General features: G+C 35.0%; 1 protein-coding gene across 3 annotated transcripts in view; it reads left to right on the top strand.

Annotated features, from left to right (window-relative positions):
* LOC149791143 (rho GTPase-activating protein 18-like) overlaps positions 1–27,888 on the top strand; it is a 225,489-nt gene that overhangs the window by 71,145 nt on the left and 126,456 nt on the right. For all 3 annotated transcript variants that reach the window (XR_016423943.1, XR_016423942.1, XM_089973062.1), the window contains exons 4-7: positions 4,363–4,535; positions 6,255–6,408; positions 11,281–11,444; positions 18,304–18,351. Coding sequence is in view for 1 of the 3 variants with exons in the window: in XM_089973062.1 (XP_089829188.1) it covers positions 4,363–4,535; positions 6,255–6,408; positions 11,281–11,444; positions 18,304–18,351 (539 nt within the window). In the remaining 2 variants the exon portion in view is untranslated. The remainder of the gene's footprint in view (positions 1–4,362; positions 4,536–6,254; positions 6,409–11,280; positions 11,445–18,303; positions 18,352–27,888) is intronic.

The raw sequence follows: 27,888 nt of genomic DNA, 5'->3' as shown, positions 1-27,888 counted from the left end.
TTCAGCTCGTGTACTATGATGCAAACGTGTAGGTGAACTTTCAGAACTAGTTGTCTTTGATTTTAAAAACATCTGAGATATGTGGATCAGTTTTGCTTTGTATATCTCGGACCATTGGTCTCCTCTTGTCCATATAACACTCTCTCACTCTATGCATACTAATGTCCTGTCCACCTCTTCAATTTTTCCACACTATAAGTTTAGCTACATGGTTTCAGATGTGTCTTTCCATTCCATCAAGGTATGTCTTTCCATTCCATCAAGGTATTTTTATTGTTCCTCTCACATTCTATTTTACTTTATTCTCCCTTAATGTATATCTATATGAAGTATACCATATACCTACACCCACTTCCCTTAAATTCAGGCTGTCTCTGACTAAATGAAGGACAGGCACTACAGATCACCCAGTACCTAAATGATGCTTACAGGTAGCAGTTGAGAAGAATGTGACCCAGTTACTCATATTTTATTGTTGTTTTCCTGATTCCCGTATCTTTTCAACTGCACCTAATGCTGGTATGTTTTCTAAATTCCTGTTGTTGCTGTTTTCCAAAGTCCTCCCTTCTTGTTGCATATGTAAAATCTGATAATGGTAACTGTTGAGTATGTTATTTCCATTTATTCGGCCAAACCTTAGAAATCTTTGACTTTTTCTCACACTAAAATCCCATTGGTCTTATATCCATGTTTAATTACATACATCCATGTTTAATTACATATACATAAATCCATGTTTAATTACATATATCTATATTTAATTACATTTCATAAATCCATGTTTAATTACATATTATTTATGAAAAAGTCATTACTTTATGTCTTTAGAAGAGTAATTATATTTATACTTTTGTGGATACACTGCAGTAGGTTATGTTCATTCATCTGTCACACTGCTTTTGTGGATATAAGGGGTAGGTCATGTTTATTGTTCTGTCACACTGCTTTTGTGGATATATGGGGTAGGTTATGTTTATCCATCTGTCACGCTGCTTTTGTGGATATATGGGGTAGGTCATGTTCATTCATCTCTCACGCTGCTTTTGTGGATATATGGGGTAGGTTATGTTCATTCATCTGTCACACTGCTTTTGTGGATATATGGGGTAGGTTATGTTTATCCACCTGTCACACTGCTTTTGTGGATATATGGGGTAGGTTATGTTTATCCACCTGTCACACTGCTTTTGTGGATATATGGGGTAGGTCATGTTCATCCATCTGTCACACTGCTTTTGTGGATATATGGGGTAGGTTATGTTCATTCATCTGTCACACTGCTTTTGTGGATATATGGGGTAGGTTATGTTCATTCATCTGTCACACTGCTTTTGTGGATATATGGGGTAGGTCATGTTTATCCATCTGTCACACTGCTTTTGTGGATATATGGGGTAGGTCATGTTCATTCATCTGTCACACTGCTTTTGTGGATATATGGGGTAGGTTATGTTCATTCATCTGTCACACTGCTTTTGTGGATATATGGGGTAGGTTATGTTTATCCATCTGTCACACTGCTTTTGTGGATATATGGGGTAGGTCATGTTCATTCATCTGCATCTGTCACACTGCTTTTGTGGATATATGGGGTAGGTTATGTTTATCCATCTGTCACACTGCTTTTGTGGATATATGGGGTAGGTTATGTTCATTCATCTGTCACACTGCTTTTGTGGATATATGGGGTAGGTCATGTTTATCCATCTGTCACACTGCTTTTGTGGATATATGGGGTAGGTCATGTGTATCCATCTGTCACACTGCTTTTGTGGATATATGGGGTAGGTCATGTTTATCCATCTGTCACACTGCTTTTGTGGATATATGGGGTAGGTCATGTTTATCCATCTGTCACACTGCTTTTGTGGATATATGGGGTAGGTCATGTTTATCCATCTGTCACACTGCTTTTGTGGATTTATGTGCCATGATAGGTCATGTTCATCTGTCTGTTACCGGGTTTTTGTATGTGTATATGTACGATGATAGGTATAGTGTGAGCATATGCGGTTAGGGTTAGGGTTAGTTTTACTACTTATGTAATAAGTTTTATTACCTATGAGGGTTAGGGTTAGGGTTTTACTACATATGTAATAAGTTTTATTACCTATGATGGTTAGGGTTAGGGTTAGTTTTACTACTTATGTAATAAGTTTTATTACCTGTGAATGATAAAAGTTGAAGAACATGATGTGATGGTAGAAACAATCTAGAGATAACAGTGATTATGTATGGTGGTATGGCCCAATATGATGAATAGATAACAGTGATTATATATGGTGGTATGGCCCAGTAGGATCAGTAGATAACAGTGATAATATATGGTGGTATGGTCCAATAGGATGAATAGATAACAGTGATTATATATGGTAGTATGGCCCAATAAGATCAATAGATAAGTGATTATATATGGTGGTATGGCCCAATAGGATGAATAGATAACAGTGATTATATATGGTAGTATGGCCCAATAGGATGAATAGATAACAGTGATTATATATGGTGGTATGGCCCAATAGGATCAATAGATAACAGTGATTATATATGGTGGTATGGCCCAATAGGATGAATAGATAACAGTGATTATATATGGTAGTATGGCCCAATAGGATCAATAGATAACAGTGATTATATATGGTGGTATGGCCCAATAGGATCAATAGATAACAGTGATAATATTGTTATATGTATTTAATTTCTTTTATCTTTTAGTTCTTTTCTTCCATGATTATATTCTATGTATTGTTTTATTTTGGACTCGACTTTGTCCAAAATTAAGTTCATTGTGTACCCGACCAGTGAAATTTATTTCATAAACAGATAATACATAGTTAATAATTCTATTTAAGTGTGGATTAAAAAATACAAGCATTATCAATTTGTAATTACCCCATGATAAACCTTGTCTACCTGATGTTTCCCTTGTTCTTTATATTATAGCAATAGATTTTGTCTTGTTGACATCTTAGATTGTTCTGAAAATGAACTTTTGACCCTTATCTTCGTTCTACTATTGTATTCTAGTTTTTTTTTATATGATCTGGTTTACTTTAGAAATTAATCATCCTTGTTATTGCTGTGTTAAATTTTTATTTGGATATAATTATTTATTCCAATTACTCACTGGAAATACAAAGTGTTCATCTATAATATACCTAGTTTGGAAATATTAATTTGGAATTTTAATGGTTTCATAAAAGAACAATTTTGGATTATAGTATTGTGATACATCAAAAGACTTAGTACATTGCCATGCTACAGGCCACTGCCACATTAGCATATTTGAGACTATAGGCAAGTCCACGGATTCAATATTGGAACTTAATTGGAATGTCACTGGAAATCGATTGGAATTTTGTACATTTGTTCTGTTGATATATCTATTAGGACTCTTTGGGTTTTAATTTGCATTACTGTACATTCATTATAAACATTCATATTGCATCCTAGGGCAATAAATTATTTGTTGAATTTTAAAAAACATTTTGATATTTGCTCTTTTCTGTTATTTAATTTAAGACCAAGGTCGTAACAGTTTATTTCTTTGTACTCACTGGTAAATACTGATGCAGTTTATTTCTTTGTACTCAGTGGTAAATACTGATGCAGTTTATTTCTTTGTACTCAATGGTAAATACTGATGCAGTTTATTTCTTTTTACTCAGTGGTAAATACTGCTGCAGTTTATTTCTTTGTACTCAGTAGTAAATACTGCTGCAGTTTATTTCTTTGTACTCATTGGTAAATACTGCTGCAGTTTATTTCTTTGTACTCAGTGGTAAATACTTATGTAGTTTATTTCTTTGTACTCAGTGGTAAATACTTATGCAGTAAGAAATTATTAAAAATGGAAAGCTTCCATACCATTTTTTTTTATATACAGGATTCAGTCATTATCTAACTGAGAAAAAAGTTCTTTTTCAAAAGTACATTTATGACTGCCTCATCTGAGAAATTTGGACTTGATTGAAATATTTATTTTTTACATTTAAAGAATGTAACCTTGGATATTTGAACAGCATTATTATGAAAGTATTGGTCTTTTTAAAAGTTACATAGTCAGGTGAGTGAGACTTTTGCCAGTTGAATAAGACTTTTGCCAGGTGACTGAGACTTTCACCAGGTCAGTGAGACTTTTGTCAGGTAAGTGAGACTTTTGCCAGTGAATAAAACTTTTGCCAGGTGAGTGAGACTTTCGCCAGGTGAGTGAGACTTTTGTCATGTGAGTGAGACTTTTGCCAGTTGAATAAGACTTTTGCCAGGTGATTGAGACTTTTGTCAGGTGAGTGAGACTTTTGCCAGGTGAGTGACACTTTTGCCAAGTGAGTGAGACTCATGAATGTCTTTGTTTTGATTCAGATGGGACAGAGTTGACTGAGGAAGAAGTTCAGACACTGACTGCCACATTACCAAGTCAGCATGCTGCAGTCATCAAGCGTCGTGTTGATACCCTAAATGCAACCCTACGTAAAAAACAGAAACAGAACAAGACAGATGTTCGGGACATATTTCCAGTCCTGTCAGATAAAAAGGTATCCATGATTTTAATGTTCATCTATGATTAAAATGTGTCTGAAACAAAAACAGCGATGTTTCAACTTCACACATTTTCATTCCAGTTCAGAAGTGGGGCCCAAGACCCTCTTATTTTTGTATTCACTTAAATTAGCCAAATCAGGAATTTCCAGAGTGAAAGAAAACAAGACTGCATGTGTATTAACTTTGTATGCCATATTTTAATGCCAAAAGGCAGCTTATAAAGCTCCAGAGCTTTTGAGTGTACTGGTCAGCCAACAGTCATGATGTATCAGAAATGCATTGTCCAGAACTCCTTTGAATAATTCACAATAGGCACAGGATAATATTTTATTCCAATTAGCACCTTGTAATTCCAATGAATAATCCAACCAAACTGTAACTGAGCATTAGTAGCATGTGTTTGTCAGTTTTAGCAGTTTTGTGGTTGTCAATTTGACGAGTTTTGTGGTTGTCAGTTTTAACAGTTTTATGTTTGTCATTTTGACCAGATTTTGCGGTTGTCAGTTTTACAAGTTCTGTGTTTGCCAAATTTACGAGCTCTGTCATTGGTATAGTTTAGTTTGGTCAGCCTCTGTCATTGGTATAGTTAAGTTTTGTCAGCCTCTGTCATTGATATAGTTTAGTTTGGTCAGCCTCTGTCATTGGTATAGTTTAGTTTGGTCAGCCTCTGTCATTGATATAGTTTAGTTTGGTCAACCCAGATGTTGGTATAACTCAGTTTACAATACCATTAGGATTTCCCAACTCCATAATGGTTTTCCATTATTTAAACATTTAAACAAGTACTTGAATGGTTGGTTGGATGGATGGATGGATGGATGAGATCTGAACAGGGAGCAAGGCAGAAGTGCAGTATTTAAAACTATTCATATACAGAGTATTTATACTTGAAAGTGTGTATGTTTTGGTGAAATATATGCGGTGTAATTTTGGCCATATGACCTGATAGTAATTAATTTTAACTGAGAGATGGACCTAGATTACAGTATTTTAATTATAAACAAATACAAATACTTAATTACAAATAAATACAAATACTTGATTAAAAATAAATACAAATACCTAATTACAAACAAATACAAAAACTTGTTATTATTACAAGCAAATACAAATACTTAATTACAAACAAACACAAATACTTAATTACAAATAAATAAAAATACCTAATTACTAACAAATACAAATGCTTTATTGCAAACAAATACAAATACTTAATTACAAATAAATACAAATACCTAATTACAAACAAATAAAAATACCTAATTACTAACAAATACAAATACTTTATTACAAACAAATACAAGTACTTTATTACAAACAAATACAATTACTTAATTACAAACAAACAAATACTTAATTACAAATAAATACAAATACCTAATTACAAACAAATACAAATACATAATTACAAACAAATACAAATACTTTATTACAAACAAATACAAATACTTAATTAGAAATAAATACAAATACTTAATCAAATGCTACATAAACAAGATGTTATATATATATATATATATATATATATATATATATATATGTATATATATATATATATATATATAAATAAAAAACATATACTAACATCTTTATGCCAGCAGCACATCTATTTAATATGCCTCATGTTTTGAACATCGTAAAATACCCTGGTTGTGTCATAGTGAAATAAGATGGTTTATACTTTAGGATTGTTTCTATTTTATGGTATACAGTTTGGGACATCACCAACAGGGCAGGAGATTGTACATCCGGAGTGGGCCCAGTTTCACAATGCAAGCCGTGGAAAGGATCGGTCCCCTTTTCTGAGGCATAGAGGGTATGACATGAAGGGCACAAGGTCAGAAAACCTGGAAATCAGGGAAGATGGTAAATATTTGTCACTTTGACCTACTTTATATATATTAGCACAGTCAGGTGCATTGTTAAAATTCAGTATCTCCTGCACATAGTACAGTCTAATAAGTTAACTAGTATCTAGTTGGATTGAATTTTGTTGTGATGCTCATGGTGTGTCACACAGTGAATAAGCTGTTGTGATGCTCATGGTGTGTCACACAGTGAATAAGCTGTTATGCTCATGGTGTGTCACACAGCAAATAAGCTGTTATGCTCATGGTGTGTCACACAGTGAATAAGCTGTTGTGATGCTCATGGTGTGTCACACAGTCAATAAGCTGTTGTGATGCTCATGGTGTGTCACACAGCAAATAAGCTGTTATGCTCATGGTGTTTCACACAGTGAATAAGCTGTTGTGATGCTCATGGTGTGTCACACAGTCAATAAGCTGTTGTGAGATCATATCAAAGACTTTAAAAAATGATACTAACAGCTGCCTCACTTGGCACTTGGCATTAGGAGGTTAGTGATTGGTTAGACTGGTGATTTTGATGAAACTTGCTAACAGGAACAAGACTGGTGATTTTGATGAAACTTGGTAAACAGGAACAAGACTGGTGATTTTGATGAAACTTGGCAAACAGGAACAAGACGGGTGATTTTGATGAAACTCGGCAAACAGGAACAAGACTGGTGATTTTGATGAAACTTGGCAAACAGGAACAAGACTATAAAAATGAGATCCATATACAGTAATAAAGGAAAGTGGACTGTATCTTTAATTTGTGCCTTTAAATAATGTAACGACTGAATGGAATATATACCTACATTTTTATTTACATCTGTTTTAATGATAGGACCACTTAATGTAAAACATTCATCACATCTGTAGTTGATGCTATAGGAATAAACATGATTAATGTAGATGTGACAACATTATGAAGAATCTGCTTAATTGCCAATACAATAGTCTTTACCATTGTAATACAGTTTGGGCATTGCCAGTTCAATAGTCTTTACCATTGTAATACAGTTTGGGAATTGTCAATTCAATAGTCTTTACCATTGTGATACAGATTGGGAATTGTCAGTTCAATAGTCTTTACCATTGTAATACAGTTTGGGCATTGCCAATTCAATAGTCTTTACCATTGTAATACAGTTTGGGAATTGCCAATTCAATAGTCTTTACCATTGTAATACAGTTTGGGCATTGCCAATTCAATAGTCTTTACCATTGTAATACAGTTTGGGAATTGTCAATTCAATAGTCTTTACCAATGTGATACAGTTTGGGAATTGTCAATTCAATAGTCTTTACCATTGTAATACAGTTTGGGCATTGCCAATTCAAGTCTTTACCATTGTAATACAGTTTGGGAATTGTTAATTCAATAGTCTTTACCATTGTAATACAGTTTGGGAATTGTCAATTCAGTAGTCTTTACCATTGTAATACAGTTTGGGAATTGTCAATTCAGTAGTCTTTACCATTGTAATACAGTTTGGGCATTGCCAATTCAATAGTGTTTTGCTTTACCATTGTAATACAGTTTGGGAATGGATGAAGGAGCTTAAAAATAATACAGTTTGGGAACTGTTGAAGGAAATTAAAAATAATACAGAACTACAATGTTAAAACTATAGATTGAGTAAATAATACAATAAATTCAGATTCTAGAGATTTATGAAGAAATATTTTTAATTCTTTCAAAGTTGTATAACCATGGTAACCTAACATGATGTACATTTGTAATGTGAAATCAAATTATATCCAAAATTATCTCAAAATTCACTAAAATCATCCAAAAACTTGTTGTAGAAATGCCACAGTATGGATTGTTACTATTACAATTTTCACAGTATGGACTATTACTATTACAGATGTCACAGTAGCAACTGTTACTATTACAAATGTCACATTATGGACTGTTACTATTACAAATGTCACAGTAGCGACTGTTACTATTACAAATGCCACAGTACAGACTGCTACTATTACAAATGTCACAGTATGGACTGTTACTATTACAAATGTCACAGTACGGACTGTTACTATTACAAATGTCACAGTATGGACTGTAACTACTACAAATGTCACAGTATGGACTGTTACTGTTACAAATGCCACAGTACGGACTGTTACTATTACAAATGTCACAGTAGTGACTGTTACTATTACAAATGCCACAGTATGGACTGTTACTATTACAAATGCCACATTATGGACTGTTACTGTTACAGATGCCACAGTATGGACTGTTACTATTACAAATGTCACAGTAGTGGCTGTTACTATTACAAATGCCACAGTATGGACTATTACTATTACAAATGCCATGGTATGGACTGTTACTATTACAAATGCTGCATTATGGACTGTTACTATTACAAATGCCTCAGTACGGACTGTTACTATTACAAATGCCACAGTATGGACTGTTACTATTACAAATGCCACAGTATGGATTGTTACTATTACAAATGCCACAGTATGGACTGTTACTATTACAAATGCCACAGTATGTACTGTTACTAGTTTCCTCAGTGAAAAGTTTAAATATATGTTGGCATCCTTAGAAAATCACTGGTTGTGAAAATGAAGCTGAGAAATCTATACCTTACAAGACTTGAAGCAAGCCAAACTTTCACTGGATTGTCAGAAGTAGTATTTTGGCATGATATTGTATGAATGGCTGTCATTACTCTAATGGCATGATATTGTATGAATGGCTGTCATCACTCTAATGTCATGATATTTTATGAATGGCTGTCATGACTCTAATGGCATGATATTGTATGAATGGCTGTCATTACTCTAATGGCTTGATATTGTACAAATGGATGTCAGTACTCTAATTGCATGATATTGTACAAATGTTTGTCATTACTCTGATTGCATGATATTGCATGAATAGTTGTCAGTACTCTAATGACATGAATTTTGCTGTCAGTACTCTAATGTCATGATGTATGAATGGTTGTCAGTACTCTAATGGTATGATATTGTAAGAATGGCCAAGTTTGTCAATAATGGCATGATATTGTATGAATGTCTGTCAGTACTCTAATGTCATGATATTGTAGCAATGACCAAGCTTTCAGTACTCTGTCATGATGTTGCATGAATAGCTGTCAATACTCAAGTGGCCTGATATTGCATGCATGGTTGTCTGTACTCTATTGGCATGATATTGTTTGAATGTCCAGGCTTGTCAATACTCTAATGCATGATATTGTATGAATATTTGTCAGTACTCTAATGGCATGATATTGTAGCAATGAACAATGTCTGTCAGTACTCTGTCATGATGTTGCATGAATAGCTGTCAGTACTCAAGTGGCCTGATATTGCATGCATGGTTGTCTGTACTCTATTGGCATGATATTGTTTGAATGTCCAGGCTTGTCAATACTCTAATGCATGATATTGTATGAATGTCTGTCAGTACTCTAATGTCATGATATTGTAGCAATGAACAATGTCTGTCAGTACTCTGTCATGATGTTGCATGAATAGCTGTCAATACTCAAGTGGCCTGATATTGCATGCATGGTTGTCTGTACTCTATTGGCATGATATTGTTTGAATGTCCAGGCTTGTCAATACTCTAATGCATGATATTGTATGAATATTTGTCAGTACTCTAATGGCATGATATTGTAAGAATGGCTGCACTTGTCAGTACTCTTGGATTGTACTTTGATGACATGATCTTGTATCTAAATCACTGTCAATACTCTAATAACTTTACTTTTGATCATACTTTGATGAGACCTCTTAATTGTCTTATACTATGCAGATTGTACACAAGTTGGGTTACGAGTTCTAGGCATGAATTACACATTTATCATATTGTTAAAATTTTTAATTAATGTGGAAGCCAAAATTTGAAACACATTTTGATACAGATTTGTAATTAATCTGGAAGCCAAAATTTGAAACACATTTTGATAAAGATTTATAATTAATATTTTCTTAAACAGGTTCTATAAGATATTTGGTCATTTGAATAAGATTATTTTTCATTTGATTGTCTAAGCATTAGAGAATAGATGTTTTTCATTTGGATTGGAAAAATCTTGGTTATTCATCTTGGCTTTTGATTAAACTTGGTATAGAGGTTGACATTATGAATGGCTTTCGAACGTGCATATTAACTATATCTTTATCTTTGAAATAAAACAGTCATAAAATTTACATGATATAAATTTTGCGAGATAATTTTTGTAGGTTGCATTCTTACATCAACACATAAGTCAGCTTTGTGAAAAATGGTCAACTGTCAAGTTTATTAGGCCAGGTGGGCAATATCAGGCCTACTTAGGCCTCTTGATGATGCTAAAGCTGTATTTTAACAAAATGGAAATAATATTCATCTGGTTCAGCAGTTTCACAATATAAGAGACAGTGTCATAAACCCTTGCTCATCATGTAGGTGTGGATATGCTATATGCTCATCATGCAGGTGTGGAAATGCTAAGTGTTGAAAACGTGTGGAAATGCTAAGTGTTGAAAACGTATGTGTGGAAATGCTAAGTGTTGAAAACATGTGGAAATGCTAAGTGTTGAAAACATGTGGAAATGCTAAGTGTTGAAAACGTATGTGTGGAAATGCTAAGTGTTGAAAACGTATGTGTGGAAATGCTAAGTGTTGATAATGTTTGTGTGGAAATGCTATGTGTTCATCTTGTAAGTGTGGAAATGCTATGTGTTCATCATGTAGCTGTGGAAATGCTAAGTGTTGAAAACATGTGGAAATGCTAAGTGTTGAAAACGTATGTGTGGAAATGCTAAGTGTTGATCATGTTTGTGTGGAAATGCTGTGTTCATCTTGTAGGTGTGGAAAAGCTATGTGTTTATCTTGTTAGTGTGAAAATACTAATTATTCATCTTGTAGGTGTGGAAATGATAAGTGTTCAGCCAAAGGGGACATTTAATCGTAGCCTGAGTGACCAACCTGACAAGTACAGTAAAGGTGCGGAGCTGTCCCCAGTATCAGATATGGACATTTCCTTTGACTTCAGCCAGGAGGAATATATGCTCCCCCATGATGCCAGACAGGTATGTACTGCATAGACATGTGTAAACTAGTATGGATAGGTGTAGATGGGCATGATTGTATGGATACTGCATGTGTAAACTAGTATGGATAGGTGTAGAATGGCATGATTGTATGGATACTGCATGTGTAAACCAGTATGGATAGGTGTAGAATGGCATGATTGTATGGATACTGCATAGACATGTGTAAACTAATATGGATAGGTGTAGTTGGGCATGATTGTATGGATACTGCTTGTGTAAACTAGTATGGATAGGTGTTGATGGGCATGATTGTATGGATACTGTATAGACACGTGTAAACTAGTATGGATAGGTGTAGATGGGCATGATTGTATGGATACTGCATAGACATGTGTAAACTACTGCATAGACGTGTGGATAGGCATGGTTATATAGATACTGCTTAGATGTGTAAACTAATATAGACAAGTGTAGATAGGCATGGTTGTATGGATACTGTGTAACCAGAACTTTAAAGGTTTAAATAAAGTTGGTTTCAAACAGCATCATAGTAAGTAGTGCCTGGTGCTGTATTACATAAAATTATTAATGTAAATGGCTCAGCTAAGAAAGAGAGCTCCTTGTACATGAGTTTTAATAATTCTGTACAGACGAAGAATGCTCCTTGTACATGAGTTTTAATAATTCTGTACAGATGAAGAGAGCTCCTTGTACATGAGTTGTAATAATTTTATACAAAGAGAGCTCCTTGTACACGAGTTGTAATAATTTTATACAAAGAATTCTCTTTGTACAGGAGTTGTAATAATTCTATACAGACAAAGAATTCTCCTTGTATATAGTTGTAATAATTCTATACTGACAAAGAATTCTCCTTGTATATAGTTGTAATAATTCTATACTGACAAAGAATTCTCCTTGTACATGAGTCATAATAATTCTATACAGACAAAGAGAGCTCCTTGTACATGAGTTGTAATAATTCTATACAGACGAAGAATGCTCCTTATACATGAGTTGTAATAATTCTATACAGACGAAGAGAGCTTCTTGTACATGAGTTGTAATAATTCTATACTGACAAAGAATTCTCCTTGTATATAGTTGTAATAATTCTATACTGACAAAGAATTCTCCTTGTATATAGTTGTAATAATTCTATACTGACAAAGAATTCTCCTTGTACATGAGTTGTAATCATTCTATACAGACAAAGAGTGCTCCTTGTACAGGAGTTGTAAGGTGTGTGTGTGTGTGTGATTTAGATTTTTAATGCAGTTTTAAAAATCATGATGTCTTTAGTGTGGACATTTATTTTGATGTCTAGCACTGGAATATCACGCTGCAGACATGTAGGATGATGTCCCACCCAGTCACATTATCCTGAAACCAGGCCGATCAGTCCTAACACTAACCTCTTAATGCTGAGTGCCAAGTGGGGCAGTTGTTAGTACCATTATTACAAGTCTTTATTATGACTCGGCCAGCATTCAGATTTTTAATTTTATACCAAGTTCCTTGTACATGAGTTGCCATCATTTTATACAAATAGAGGTCGTCGTACGAGTTGTCATCATTCTATGCAGACAAAGAGATCTCCTTATACATGAGTTGTCACCATTCTATACAGATAAAGAGAGTTCCTTGTACATGAGTTGTCACCATTCTATACAGACAAAGAGAGTTCCTTGTACATGAGTTGTCACCATTCTATACCATTAGAGTTCCTTGTACATGAGTTGTCACCATTTTATACAAATAGAGTTCCTTGTACATGAGTTGTCACCATTTTATACAAATAGAGTTCCTTGTACATGAGTTGTCATCATTTTATACAAATAGAGTTCCTTGTACATGAGTTGTCATTATTCTATACAGATAGACTTCCTTGTACATGAGTTGCCACCATTTTGTACAAATAGAGTTCCTTGCACATGAGTTGTTACCATTCTATACAAAGAGAGTTCCTTGTACATGAGTTGTCACCATTTTATACAAATAGAGTTCCTTGTACATGAGTTGTCATTATTCTATACAGATAGAGTTCCTTGTACATGAGTTGTCATTATTCTATACAGATAGAGTTCCTTGTACATGAGTTGTCACCATTTTATACAGACAAAGAGAGTTCCTTGTACATGAGTTGTTACCATTCTATACAAAGAGAGTTCCTTGTACATGAGTTGTCACCATTTTATACAGATAGAGTTCTTGAACATGAGTTGTCACCATTTTATACAAATAGTTCCTTGTACAGGAGTTGTCACCATTCTATACAGATACAGTTCCTTGTACATGAGTTGTCACCATTTTATACAAATAGAGTTCCTTGTACATGAGTTGTCATTATTCTATACAGATAGAGTTCCTTGTACATGAGTTGTCACCATTTTATACAGATAGAGTTCCTTGTACATGAGTTGTCATTATTCTATACAGATAGAGTTCCTTGTACATGAGTTGTTACCATTTTATACAAATAGAGCTCCTTGTACATGAGTTGTCACCATTTTATACAAATAGAGTTCTTGAACATGAGTTGTCACCATTTTATACAAATAGAGTTCTTGAACATGAGTTGTCACCATTTTATACAAATAGTTCCTTGTACAGGAGTTGTCACCATTCTATACAGATACAGTTCCTTGTACATGAGTTGTCATCATTCTATACAAATAGAGTGCCTTGTACATGAGTTGTCATCATTCTGTACAGATAGAGTTCCTTGTACATGAGTTGTCATCATTCTATACAGACAAAGAGAGCTCTTTGTACATGAGTTGTAATAATTCTATACAGATAGAGTTCCTTGTACATGAGTTGTCATCATTCTATACAGACAAAGAGAGCTCATTGTACATGAGTTGTCATCATTCTATACAGACAAAGAGAGTTCCTTGTAGATGAGTTGTCATCATTCTATACAGACAAAGAGATCTCCTTATACATGAGTTGTCATCATTCTATACAAACAAAGAGAGCTCCTTGTATGACTTGTAATAATTCTATGCAGACAAGAAACTCCTTGTACATGAGCTATCATCATTCTATACAGACAAAGAGAGCCTGTACGTGAGATGTCATCATTCTATACAAACAATTTTCACCATCGACAGGGGTGATATGCATTCAACTAGTGTTAAACTCCATGTAATGTTACACTGCCACCATCATGTTACACTGCCACCATCATGTTACACTGCCACTATCATGTTACACTGCCACGATCTGTTACACTGCCACCATCTGTTACACTGCCACCATCATGTTACACTGCTACCATCATGTTACACTGCCTCCATATGTTGCACTGCCACCATCATGTTACACTGCCACTATCATGTTACACTGCCACTTTCATGTTACACTGCCACCATATGTTACACTGCCACCATCATATTACACTGCCACCATATGTTAAATTGCCATGATTATGTTACACTGCCACCGTCATGTTAAATAGCATTTTGTTGTAGAGTTGTGCAGGCCTCTTGCCAGCTGATTTTTGAGCTGTAGCTTCTATACCTTGTCTTGTGCTTAGTATTATACAAATTCACCTAATTAACCGTTTATGTATGACTACATAATAATCGTGATTGCAAATTACAATTCAGTACATTCTGTAGTAACTAATTATTCAATTGGGGGTGATTTTCATGATTGTACTATATTCTATGGCATAAAATATGCATTAGGAGGAGTAATGGATTGCATCATGTATGTATTAGTAGGGGTAATGGATTGCATCATGTATACATTAGTAGGAGTAATGGATTGCATAATGTATGCATTAGTAGGGGTAATGGATTGCATAATGTATGCATTAGTTGGAGTAATGGATTGCATAATGTATGCATTAGTAGGGGTAATGGATTGCATAATATGTGCATTAGTAGGAGTAATGGATTGCATAATGTATGCATTAATGGGTTGCATAATGTATGCATCAGTAGGGGTAATTGTTATGTCTATGGGTTTGAACTTTGTAACAAGATCAAGTAAAAATGAAAAAGCAATTAAAGTTTCCAAAGTATAATTTAAAAAAAAATATATAAAATGAAACAAAGTGCAAGATTAGAATAACTTACAGTGCATGAATTCCTAGAATGTAATTCTAATAATGTATTAATGTTTCTTGCTAATTGAGGTATTCCAAAGGAAGGTTGTATAGTGCTTATGTGTTAATTTGTTAAGACTGAATTGAACAGAATTATTAATCCAATGTAATCTTTTGAATGAAGAATATCAATGAAGTCCTCTAACCCTAACCCACTGAAGTCCTTGAAGTCCTCTAACCCTAACCCACTGAAGTCCTCTAACCCTAACCCACTGAAGTCCTTGAAGTCCTCAAAAGTTTTACTTAATCCGATTGAACAAATTAGATATTCAAATCCTTGACTATAATCACTTAATCCGATTGAACAAATTAGATATTCAAATCCTTGACCAAAATCACTTAATCCGATTGAACAAATTAGATATTCAAATCCTTGACTATAATCACTTAATCCGATTGAACAAATTAGATATTCAAATCCTTGACTATAATCACTTAATCCGATTGAACAAATTAGATATTCAAATCCTTGACCAAAATCACTTAATCCGATTGAACAAATTAGATATTCAAATCCTTGACCAAAATCACTTAATCCGATTGAACAAATTAGATATTCAAATCCTTGACCAAAATCACTTAATCCGATTGAACAAATTAGATATTCAAATCCTTGACTATAATCACTTAATCCGATTGAACAAATTAGATATTCAAATCCTTGACTATAATCACTTAATCCAAATAAATTCAACAGATTAGATATTCAAATCCTTGACTATAATCACTTAATCTGATTGAACAAATTAGATATTCAAATCCTTGACTATAATCACTTAATCCAATTAAATTCAACAGATTAGATATTCAAATCCTTGACTATAATCACTTAATCCGATTGAACAGATTAGATATTCAAGTCCTTGACTATAATCCTTTAATCCGATTGAACAAATTAGATATTCAAATCCTTGACTATAATCACTTAATCCAATTGAACAGATTAGATATTCAAATCCTTGACTATAATCACTTAATCCAATTGAACAGATTAGATATTCAAATCCTTGACTATAATCACTTAATCCGATTGAACAAATTAGATATTCAAATCCTTGACTATAGTCACTTATTGCTTAATGTACTGACTGTTTAAATCAAAGTTTATGTGTTCTGCTTAATCCAGCAACATTTAAATCACAAATTCCTCTCTGACTTATAATGCTGTGTATTACTGAAAGAATAATCATGGTGGCTGTTTCTTAATGATATAGTGTCATGTTTTATTTCAAATAAACAAATCTGATTCACTAAATTAAATCTTACTATTTCAACATAACTCGAACAGTTGTAAACAAAACCAGTCCTGTTCCGACCTTCAAATCTCACTGAACCAATTAAATGCTAGAGTGTGCATATTGGGGCAATTGCTCATTGAATTCCCATAAGAGTGTGCATATTGGGGCAATTGCTCATTGAATTCCCATAAGAGTGTGCATATTGGGGCAATTGCTCATTGAATTCCCATAAGAGTGTGCATACTGGGGCAATTGCTCATTGAATTCCCATAAGAGTGTGCATATTGGGGCAATTGCTCATTGAATTCGCATAAGAGTGTGCATATTGGGGCAATTGCTCATTGAATTCCCATAAGAGTGTGCATATTGGGGCAATTGCTCATTGAATTCCCATACTTGTTTATGCTACCTACATCCACTACTCCTGACCTGCTTAGTTGTTGATTTAGATCTACCTTGTCATGAATAAAACTCTTACTACAGAATACACATTTACTTTTACGATAGTACTATCCATTAAATTAAGGATATAAAATATAACTTCATAGCCTCAAATGACTTGAATACAAATTATATTTTAAATTCAAAAGATGATACTTAATTCCATAGCATTAACTTACGATAACCATGTCGACACAATACATTATATAATCATTAGCACCCTTACCACTTCGGTGGCCAAAGTCATTAGAGCATTTGCCTCAGATGCAGAAGGTCATAGGTTTGAACCCCAGCCAAGTCATACCAAAGACTTACAAAAATGGTACTAACAGCTGCTTCGCTTGGCGCTCAGCATTAAGAGTTAGTGTTAGGACTGGTTGGCCCAGGTGTCAGGATAATGTGACTGGGTTGGACATGCTGCTACATGTCTGCAGGATGTTGCCTCAGTGCTGGACATCACTATAAACTGCAGACCACAGACATTGTAGTGGTATGACTGAAAAATTGTTAAAGATATGTTAAAAATCCAAATCACACAAAAACATCATCACCCCTTGTGGGCACCTCCATGTCATTAGCATCCTTTAGTCATGTGGACACAGTAGATTATGACAATTTTTTGTATTACAACAATCTATTACAATAATATATTTAGCTGGATGAAACATTTTATTTTTGCAGTGTCAGTGTTTTCTTTCTTCATAGCTTCATTAACAAGGTTTTGTAGTTTATCATTCTGTCTGGCTGACTTATCAGTTTTTTTTGTAGGTTATCTTTCTGTGTAGCAGAATTATCAATGTTTTGTAGGTTATCATTCTGTCTAGCTGAATTATCAATGTTTTGTCGGTTATCATTCTGTCTAGCTGAATTATCAATGTTTTGTAGGTTATCATTCTGTCTGGCTGATTTATCAATGTTTTGTAGGTTATCATTCTGTCTGGCTGAATTATCAATGTTTTGTAGGTTATCATTCTGTCTGGCTGAATTATCAATGTTTTGTAGGTTATCATTCTGTCTGGCTGAATTATCAGTGTTTTTTAGGTTATCATTCTGTCTAGCTGAATTATCAATGTTTTGTAGGTTATCATTTTTTTTATAGGACTCTCGAAGTGCATTATCCCGCCCCAAACCAAAAGATCATCTGCCTGTAAGTACAACAATTTTATCATCCACAAGAACATGTATGGTACTGATAGATCTCATTGTCAGAGTCGTATCTGATTGAATTTGTATAATATTCATAGATCTCAAAATCATATCTGATTGAATTTGTATAATATTCATAGATCTCAAAATCATATCTGATTGAATTTGTATAATATTCATAGATCTCAAAATCATATCTGACAATTTGTATAATACTCATAAACTTCATTGTCAGAATCATATCTGATGTGTGTTTTGCTGAATATAAACTAAAGAGAAAGGTTTGGAAAATTAGTTGAAAAATATGTCTGATTTTTATACTTGAAAAGAATGGTATGGTGTTGTATAAGAAAGATATCTACATTGTTTCTGTGTGGTGTACATTATAATGGTACATCAGGAAGACATCTACGTGGTGGCTGTGTTGTACAGTATAATGGTACATCACAAAGACAACCTCATTATTGCAGAGTGTTGTACAGTATGGTGGTACATCAGAAAGACATCCAGCTTTCATGACCTTTGTCCCTGCCAGTAGCTTCTCGTGGATCGATGGTTCTTCCCAGGGTTTTCCAGGGTTCTTCCTCCAGCAATTATACTAGCCGCCATGTTTAGCCTATCTTGTGCTGAAAAATGGCATTAAACAATACAACAACAGCAACATGACCTTTGTCAGGTGGTGTCATCTTTGACTCTTCACATAATCATTGTTAGATCACTCTGCAGCATTAGTGATAAATCTGTGTATCACACTGCAGTAGCTGTGATACATATGTGTCAGACTGCAGTATATGTGATACATCTGTGTCAGACTGCAGTATTTGTGATATACCTGTGTCAGACTGCATTATCTGTAATATATATTTGTATCTCTGTGGTATCTGATATATGTGGCCATGGTGTCCATTACAGTGGTACATCAGGAAGACATTGCATGGTGGCTGTGGTGTACATTATAATGGTACATCAGGAAGACATGTACACAGTGGCTGTGGTGTACATTATAATGGTACATCAGGAAGACATGTACACAGTGGCTGTGGTATACATTATAATGGTATATCAGGAAGACATTGCATGGTGGCTGTGGTGTACATTACAGATTACAGTGGTACATCAGGAAGTCATTACATGGTGGCTGTGGTGTACATTATAATGGTACTTCAGGAAGTCATTACATGGTGGCTGTGGTGTACATTATAATGGTACATCAGGAAGACATTACATGGTGGCTGTGGTGTACATTATAATGGTACATCAGGAAGACATGTACACGGTGGCTGTGGTGTACATTACAATGGTATATCAGGAAGACATTGCATGGTGGTTGTGGTGTACATTACAGATTACAGTGGTACATCAGGAAGTCATTACATGGTGGCTGTGGTGTACATTATAATGGTACATCAGGAAGTCATTACATGGTGGCTGTGGTGTACATTATAATGGTACATCAGGAAGACATGTACACGGTGGCTGTGGTGTACATTACAGTGGTACATCAGGAAGACATTGCATGGTGGCTGTGGTGTACATTATAATGGTACATCAGGAAGACATTACATGGTGGCTGTGGTGTACATTACAGTGGTACATCAGGAAGACATTGCATTATGGCAGCAGCAGAGAGGGTGAACAGACCATAGAATTCCGACAAAACAAATAAAACAAACAAATAAATCATCTCGTAGAAAGGTCCAGATTTTACAAATGAACTTTCCTTGAGATGTTTATTTTTGCAATGACCAATTGTGCTAATAAAACCTCAGTTCGAAATAGTAGCTGAAAAAATAAAGTACTCTACGTGTTTATTTATTTCTTGTTTATTTTTTTGACGACCAACGTTGGTAGGTACCCTCTCTGCTGCTCCCCCTGTTACCCAAATATTTTATCAATACCCACACGATATCTTGTTCTTGGATCATGTAAATTTATTGTTATAAATCCATGCGGGGTAGCTTGCGCTCGTGAGAAGAAATTTTTGAATTTAATTATATCCATGTCACCACCACACCAGGTTTGATGAATATTTCGCAACGTGTGTGTGTCTACGCCATTAAACACAACTAAAATGTTGCAGTTGTCTCTGATCACCTTCGGAATTTGTGTATATCGTTGAGTAACATAGATCACGTCTGTATTTTTATGTCTCCCTCGGGAAAATATTCTGGCTGGATTTGATTGTTTATCTAGCATCACATCGTCGTATACAACTAAATTATTAATAAATCCGTCTATGGAATCTACGGATGGTGCTTCATCAATATCGGTTATAAACTCTATAACATCATTATCTTCATCCAGTAATCGCGCGTTTTCATTGAAATCTTTAAGTACATCATAACATCGTTGATCATCAACGGATGGTGCTACTAAATACAACTTATCCCATTTCAACCATCTCATTATCAGATTAAGTAATAATTGCGTCTTACCCGATCCAGATGGTCCTATGATAATCATTCTGATGGAGTTCGGTAGCGCAGGATGATGCTTAACTGGCTCTCGCTGCCGAGTTGCTGAGAAATCAATTATATCCATATATATTATAACATGAATTTATATTGTTTACGCTGTAGAGTTAAAACTCCAACTATTGATTTAGCTACAGTTACAACAAAAAATAAAAAAATAGGGTACGGTGGAAAATGTTCTGTATGCTGTAGAAAGAAATTTTCGTTTTTACCTAATAAGCGCGGTGGTGATATTGCTAATTTGATGTCAAAGTTTCCAGGTGCTCCATGGGCTAAATACAGCGGAGAAAAACATCTACCAGGATATAATTATTGCGGTCCTGGTACTCGACTTGATATCAGGCTCGATAATCAAGATCAACCAAAACCAGGCGAGGAACCAATAAATGCTATTGATCGAGCTTGTCATGTTCATGATGTAGCTTATAAAAGTCAAAATCTACAAGATAGGCATATTGCAGATGTAAAATTAATTCATTCATTAAATTCTATAAAAAATAAAAATATTAGAGAATCATTAGCTAATTGGTTAGTAAGATCCTCGATGAAAGGTAAATTAGCGATTGGGGCTGGTAATTAATAATGGAATCAATTTATTATTCACCGAGAGGATACTGGAGAGGCAAAGCAGCAATTGGTAAACTTGCTGATGCAGCATCGGTTAAACATTCTACTGCTAAAACGTGGTTATCTAAACAAGCAATATGGCAAATTTATCTACCACGTCCTAAACACATTCAGTACTCGTATTTCGATGTCAGTGTTCCTAATGAAGTTCATCAAGCTGATATTCTGTTTTTACCGCATGATACTGTACGTGGAAAAACTTACAAGTACGCGCTAACCGTAGTTGATGTTGCAAGTAGATATAAAGAAGCAGAGCCGCTATCGGCGAAAACATCATCTGAAGTAGCTGATTCGTTTGAACGAATTTATCAACGAGGACTTGGACCACAAGGTGGTCTACGATGGCCGCAGCTACTACAGGTTGATCCTGGTAAGGAATTTCTTGGTCCAGTATCATCGTTGATGAAACAACATAATACCAAAATACGACGAGGTCATACTGCAATTCACCGTGATCAAGCAATTGTTGAGTGATTTAATCGAACACTTGCTGAACGGTTATTTGGATATCAATACGCGAGGGAATTTATTCAGGATAAGAGATCTCGTGAATGGGTTGCAAGATTACCAATCGTGATAGCTGCATTAAATAATGAAATCACACGAACAACCAACATGAAACCCACTAGCGCGGTCACAAAAAAAAATATACCAACACAACGGAAAGATGCTGGAAAACAAAAAATATTAGGTGATGTTACAGTCAGATATTTATATGAGCCTGGTGAACTTGAAGGTGGTAGCGCGAGAGCAACTGATCCTATTTGGAGTGTTACCACACACAAAATATCTACCGTGACAAGATCCACTGGAAGAAATGTAGGCGTTTCCAGACCTGCAATCTACAGATTAGATTCTGCTGCTCCTCAACGTGGATTTACACGTGAACAACTACAAATAATTCCCGCGGATACACAACTACCACCGCGATCACTCCGGTGATTTCGATCACTTAACTAGCACTAGTGCCTGCACCCAAGGCGCTAGCGCCTCTACGTCGATTACACTCAAGACAGGTTAACATGGTATTTTCTCGTGTATGACCGCGACTATTATCTTTCCTATCTACGGTAAATTGTCTTGAATCATTACTCGAATACCGCCATAACATTATACAATTACAACATGTGCAATGATTGTTCTGCTGCTGTTTTAACTCAATAATAAATTCAACATCAAGATCAAAGTCGCGTTTATTTTTTTTATCAGATTGTTTGTATCCGATTAATTTTTTTCTTATTATATCATCATCGATGATGTTAAATTTATCAACGATTTCAGGAATTATAATTCTACGTAATTGAGATATATTTCTGACCCTCGATACCGCTAAATAAACTAAATTTGACCACTCGATACGATCGTCTATAATCCAGACTCGTGTATCAGAAATAGTTAATCCCTGAGACGAGTGGATCGTCATAGCGTATCCTAACACCCATGGAGATTTGTCAGCGTGTAATGCATCTTCGACTACACTGATATCAACGGCGACAATATCATTTAATATGAGATTCTGTTTCCTTGACTCTGTCTGTCCTGGAATATCAACATTAATATTCTGTTTTCGTGTATCTGATGGTCTATAACACAACGGTACGGGTAGTTCTGAATATTGTTCTTTATGTAGTTGAAATAACTGCTGTTGTAAAGCGTCTCTGATTATTTTTCTACTTGCTACGATCAAATCGTTGGGTCTCCATGAGTTCAAAAAATCACTCATTGATGTCTCTGAGATCACTCCACGTAATATTTCTCACTGAATTTTGTTTGATTGTAATCTGATTAATTTTTTAAACTCCTTCAAATTTGCATCAAGAGCTCTATGATCATCATCTATTTCCTCGTAATAATCAACGAAATTTTTTAACCAATCATGTGGAGATGGTCCAACAAAAGGCGGAGGTTGACCATGATCGCCACACATTATTATAGCGGTATTTTTCGTCAACAACCAATCAAGAAACATTTTTAATGTATCCAATGAGACCGTGCATATCTCATCCCAAATAATTATTTTAGGTATATATTTTTCCCCCATCCGTTGAGGAGTCCATGTATCCCCGCGCCATCGGAAGAAACTATGATACGTGCACGATTGTACTTGCCGCTGTTTCATCTCACGTGCAAGTCTATGTGTGGGTGTCAGCACGATCATATCTGAATTTCTAAAAACATTAATCGTTCGAATTGTTTTGCCGCATCCACCAGGTCCATTGAGATATACTGTCTTATATCTGGTTATTGGATCACTCAACGATGGTGCTTTCGACATTTCTGATATTTTATTACCCTCACGATAAACATCTCTCACTGGAACATCTGCTGATTCTGTGTAATTGTGTAATAGTTCCTTTTTTATTCTCCACGAACCCCATCGTTCATCATTACTTGTAAATTTCATAACAGATTCTAAATATTTACTTGAAATATAAAACGAATCTGTTGCGACTCTGACTGCGGTCTCAGGAAATCTATTAATCATCGATAATAAATTTATAGAAACATAAGCCAACATGGAAGATCTTAGATGAGTATATTGCGGGGATACGTCATTTATGTAACTAACGATCGTACCCAATTTTGTTCCGTCGGATAAATAAACACTCTCTCGATTTACAGATGTATTTTTCGCCGTTGTATCAGCGATTATAAAATCGTACTCGGCATCATCTAAAATTAATCGTGCGTGATGTCTTTTATAATCATATGCACCACCTTGAGTAAATTTACCTATAATTTTTCTACCGAGATCTTTTGCGGTTTTGAGTTTATTAGGAATATCATCCTTAAACTCGCTGATAACTTCAGAATCTGACATGGGCAACCAAACTTTGGTCTGTGCATGATATGATATAATTGCCTCACTGACCACCAACGATGTCAGTATCATACAATCTAGCATATATCGCAACAGAACTATAGGTGCCCAACGTTTTTCACAAAAATGTCTGCCAAACCAAACATAACAAATCTTGTGAAGATTTTCGTTAAACTCGAACGACTCAATACAGGCGAATCCAGTCAGATCAAAATCAGGTAATGGTCCATTAATTGCCACCCGCGTCATCTCGTTTGTAGGGTGACCAAATCTTTCAAAGTACACAGAACAATCTCCGTATCCCAGAAAACTTCCTGGATAACATGCAACCATATCAACCGAAATAACATCATTGTAATTGTATTTGGTATTCCATAATCCGCCATGTCCGTATTCGACGCAACTTGCACGTACGTCCTCGAGTAAATCAAATCGTGTTGGCTTCCATGAATTTCGTTCTCTGGCGAAATGAGCCGCAACAGATGGAACGGTAAAACAATTAGTTAGTAATTTGTCAGTATTTTCCACGTGCTTGCACTGTAAAAACGTCGCAAGATTTTTCATCTCGTCATGGAGGGATTCTGTGCGATATATTTCACCGTTCGGTTTGACAAACTGATCAAATTCACCCTCCTCATTACTTTTGAATAACCATACCGATACAGGATCGGTTTTACTTATTTCGTTAATAAAATCAAACATACTATCTGCCACAGAATTATCTGCCACAGCCATATCTGCCACAGATAATTCTGCCACAGAATTATCTGCCACAGAATTATCTGCCCCAGAATTATCTGGGGAGTAAAATCTAACAGTTCGATCACGTGGAAATATTGTTACTGCGTTAGTCCATGCGTGCGCGTTATGATCGATAATATTTATTGGAGCTCCCTTCGATTTATATTTCGACTGGTACAGTACTTCTCCCGTTATTGTTGCTACGGTTATTGGAAATTTTAATATTTTTCCTAACTCAGCAACATCTTTTATTGTAGCACCTTTATCCTTAACTGAATCAGCCCACGAGTTTATTTTTTCACGCCTTAAATCAGTTAATCCATTTCCACGCATCGCGTTTGTAAAGTGTTCTATTACTCGTTCAGCCACACAATTTAGCCTTGACAAGGTCAAGGATGATAATTTCATCGGCGCTAGTTTATCAACGTTGGGTTTTTTATTTATCTCATAAATTCCATAAATAACTGCTGTTACAGGATACGCTCGCTCATAATATGGTCTATCAATACCAGTCAATAGACCCGGTCTGGAATTTTTACTTAATATGATAGTTTTATTATTGCCAAGAACAGGATCATATTTGTCACGGATAATCCAACTACCTGTTTCTGTTAATACAATAAATTTTACTCTGAAGAAATATTTTTGATTGCCCTCGTATTCAGCGATGTAGTTAATGATAGTTGCCGCTCGCTTGTCGTTCATTGTGGCGTCCGTGACAGCGTCCTTGACGGAGTCAGGGCGTATAATCTTGAACGTTGACCATGTATGAGATGCGCCATCTGTGTAAAATTCTTTCTTTGCGTCATGAATTTTCGAGATCAAACTTTTATTTTTCGGATCAACCAGATCTCGTACTGGCAAGTCAGAAGATAATCTGTCAAGGTTGAATTTATACTTAACAGGCCTAGTTTGGGATAATCTCTCAAACTCGTTCATATAATTAAAACAAATATTTAAATAAAGAAAATTATATATATATATACAATGTCCCAATGTAGATGGTTGATGATCGGCTCAGTAAATCGATGCAACAAATCCTGTAGAAAGGAATTTTGTTGGATGCACTCACAAAACATACGACGAGGAAGTCTAGGACCAATACCATGTCTACGGTGTGGTATTGGAGTACGTGGAAAGACAAAATTATGTGGAAAGTGTGGCGGGAAACGGTTCAGAGAGCTCAAAAGATATTATGACAAAAAAAATAATAGCGGTGAAAACGCTATAAAATCCGTGGAGGATTATATATCAAGATTTCAGACAAACAATGATTTAAACATATAATATTATTATAATGGAGCAAAATATATTTGTCCCACATCCTGTCGTAACAAACTATGAATCAAATATTAATGGTATCATCAGACACTGTAGGTTGAAGAGACCAGTTGGTTATGTTAATAATTTTGGTTATCTCACATTTACTGTTGGGAAGAAACATTATCGCTGTCATAGATTTACATACGAGTGTCACAAGGGTTTGATCAAAGACGGTCTTGTTATTGATCATATTGATGGAAATCCTCAAAACAATAATTTATCCAACCTTCGTGTTGTCACACAAAGCATGAACTCTGCATGTGGAAATACAGGAAGATGTAAGACAGTTTCTAGAAGGGTAGTAATTTCCACAAACATGGAAACTGGTGAAGAAATTATGTTTCGTTCGATGTGTGCTGCTGCGAAATATTTTGATATTCACCCGCATTCAGTACAAAAAGTCGCAGAAAATATATATAAAACAGCTTTATCGAAAAAATATAAGCAGAAAATCATCTTTCAGTATCAATAACTATCATCACCACATTATTAGCTATCATCACCACATTGAATTAATTTTTTTAATTTATGTCACAGTAGGTCCTCCATACACTACTGAATTTTTGATTTAAGGGGAGATTACTTTGTAATATATAGTTTTCTTCGTAGATGGTTGGTTTTTTATGATCGTAATTAGTCAGTTTAACTAATTACATCGTAACTAATTACTCGTAGAAGTATTATTTATGGTTTTTAAATATTTCCCCATCATACAACACATGATCCGTAGGAAGCTGTGTGTAAACAGAAACCATTACTCCATTGTAATCGACCTGCAGTTGTGTGTTCACTGAACTTACAATTCTGGAAAGTTCTTTGACTGGTGCATTAATGCTACTGTTATTATTGATTTTCGGTCTGCTACAAATACAGAAACTGTTATAAATACAGAAACTATTATTCAGAAACTGTTATAAATACAGAAACTGTTATAAATACAGAAACCGCTACAAATACAGAAACCGTTATTATTCAGAAACTGTTATAAATACAGAAACTGTTATTATTCAGAAACCGTTATTATTCAGAAACTGTTATAAATACAGAAACTGTTATTATTCAGAAACTGTTATAAATACAGAAACTGTTATAAATACAGAAACCGTTATTATTCAGAAATCGCTGTTTAGTGTAAATATTGGTTCCTTAGCTATATATTAACTTCCGAAACATATGTTCGTAACAATGTTTGATAGCTCGATCAGTATGGTATTGGACTGTGACGCTCGCGGTCCAGGATCGAATCCCCATGGCTGACAATTTGTTGGTGGTGCGCATAATTGCGATTTTTATAATAGTGGGGGGAACCGCAATAACCCCTCCGCTCAGCAAATTCACAAACCACAATATTGACTTGTGGTTGATACATATTTTCGTATCACCCACTGGATTAATTATTGTGGGTGTGATTTTGCTGAGCGTACATGTTTGTACTGTCCTTAGTTAAGTTATATGTTTGTACTTCATTCATAATCTGAGCTCGCTAATACACTCGATAGGGGCTCTTCATTCATTGTATATAACCATTTCATTGTATATATGTATATCCTCT

Source organism: Sinohyriopsis cumingii, chromosome 10 (assembly GCF_028554795.1).
Source record: "Sinohyriopsis cumingii isolate HCF-2022 chromosome 10, ASM2855479v2, whole genome shotgun sequence".
Classification (NCBI taxonomy): domain Eukaryota; kingdom Metazoa; phylum Mollusca; class Bivalvia; order Unionida; family Unionidae; genus Sinohyriopsis; species Sinohyriopsis cumingii.
This window is presented reverse-complemented; position numbering and strand designations above follow the sequence as displayed.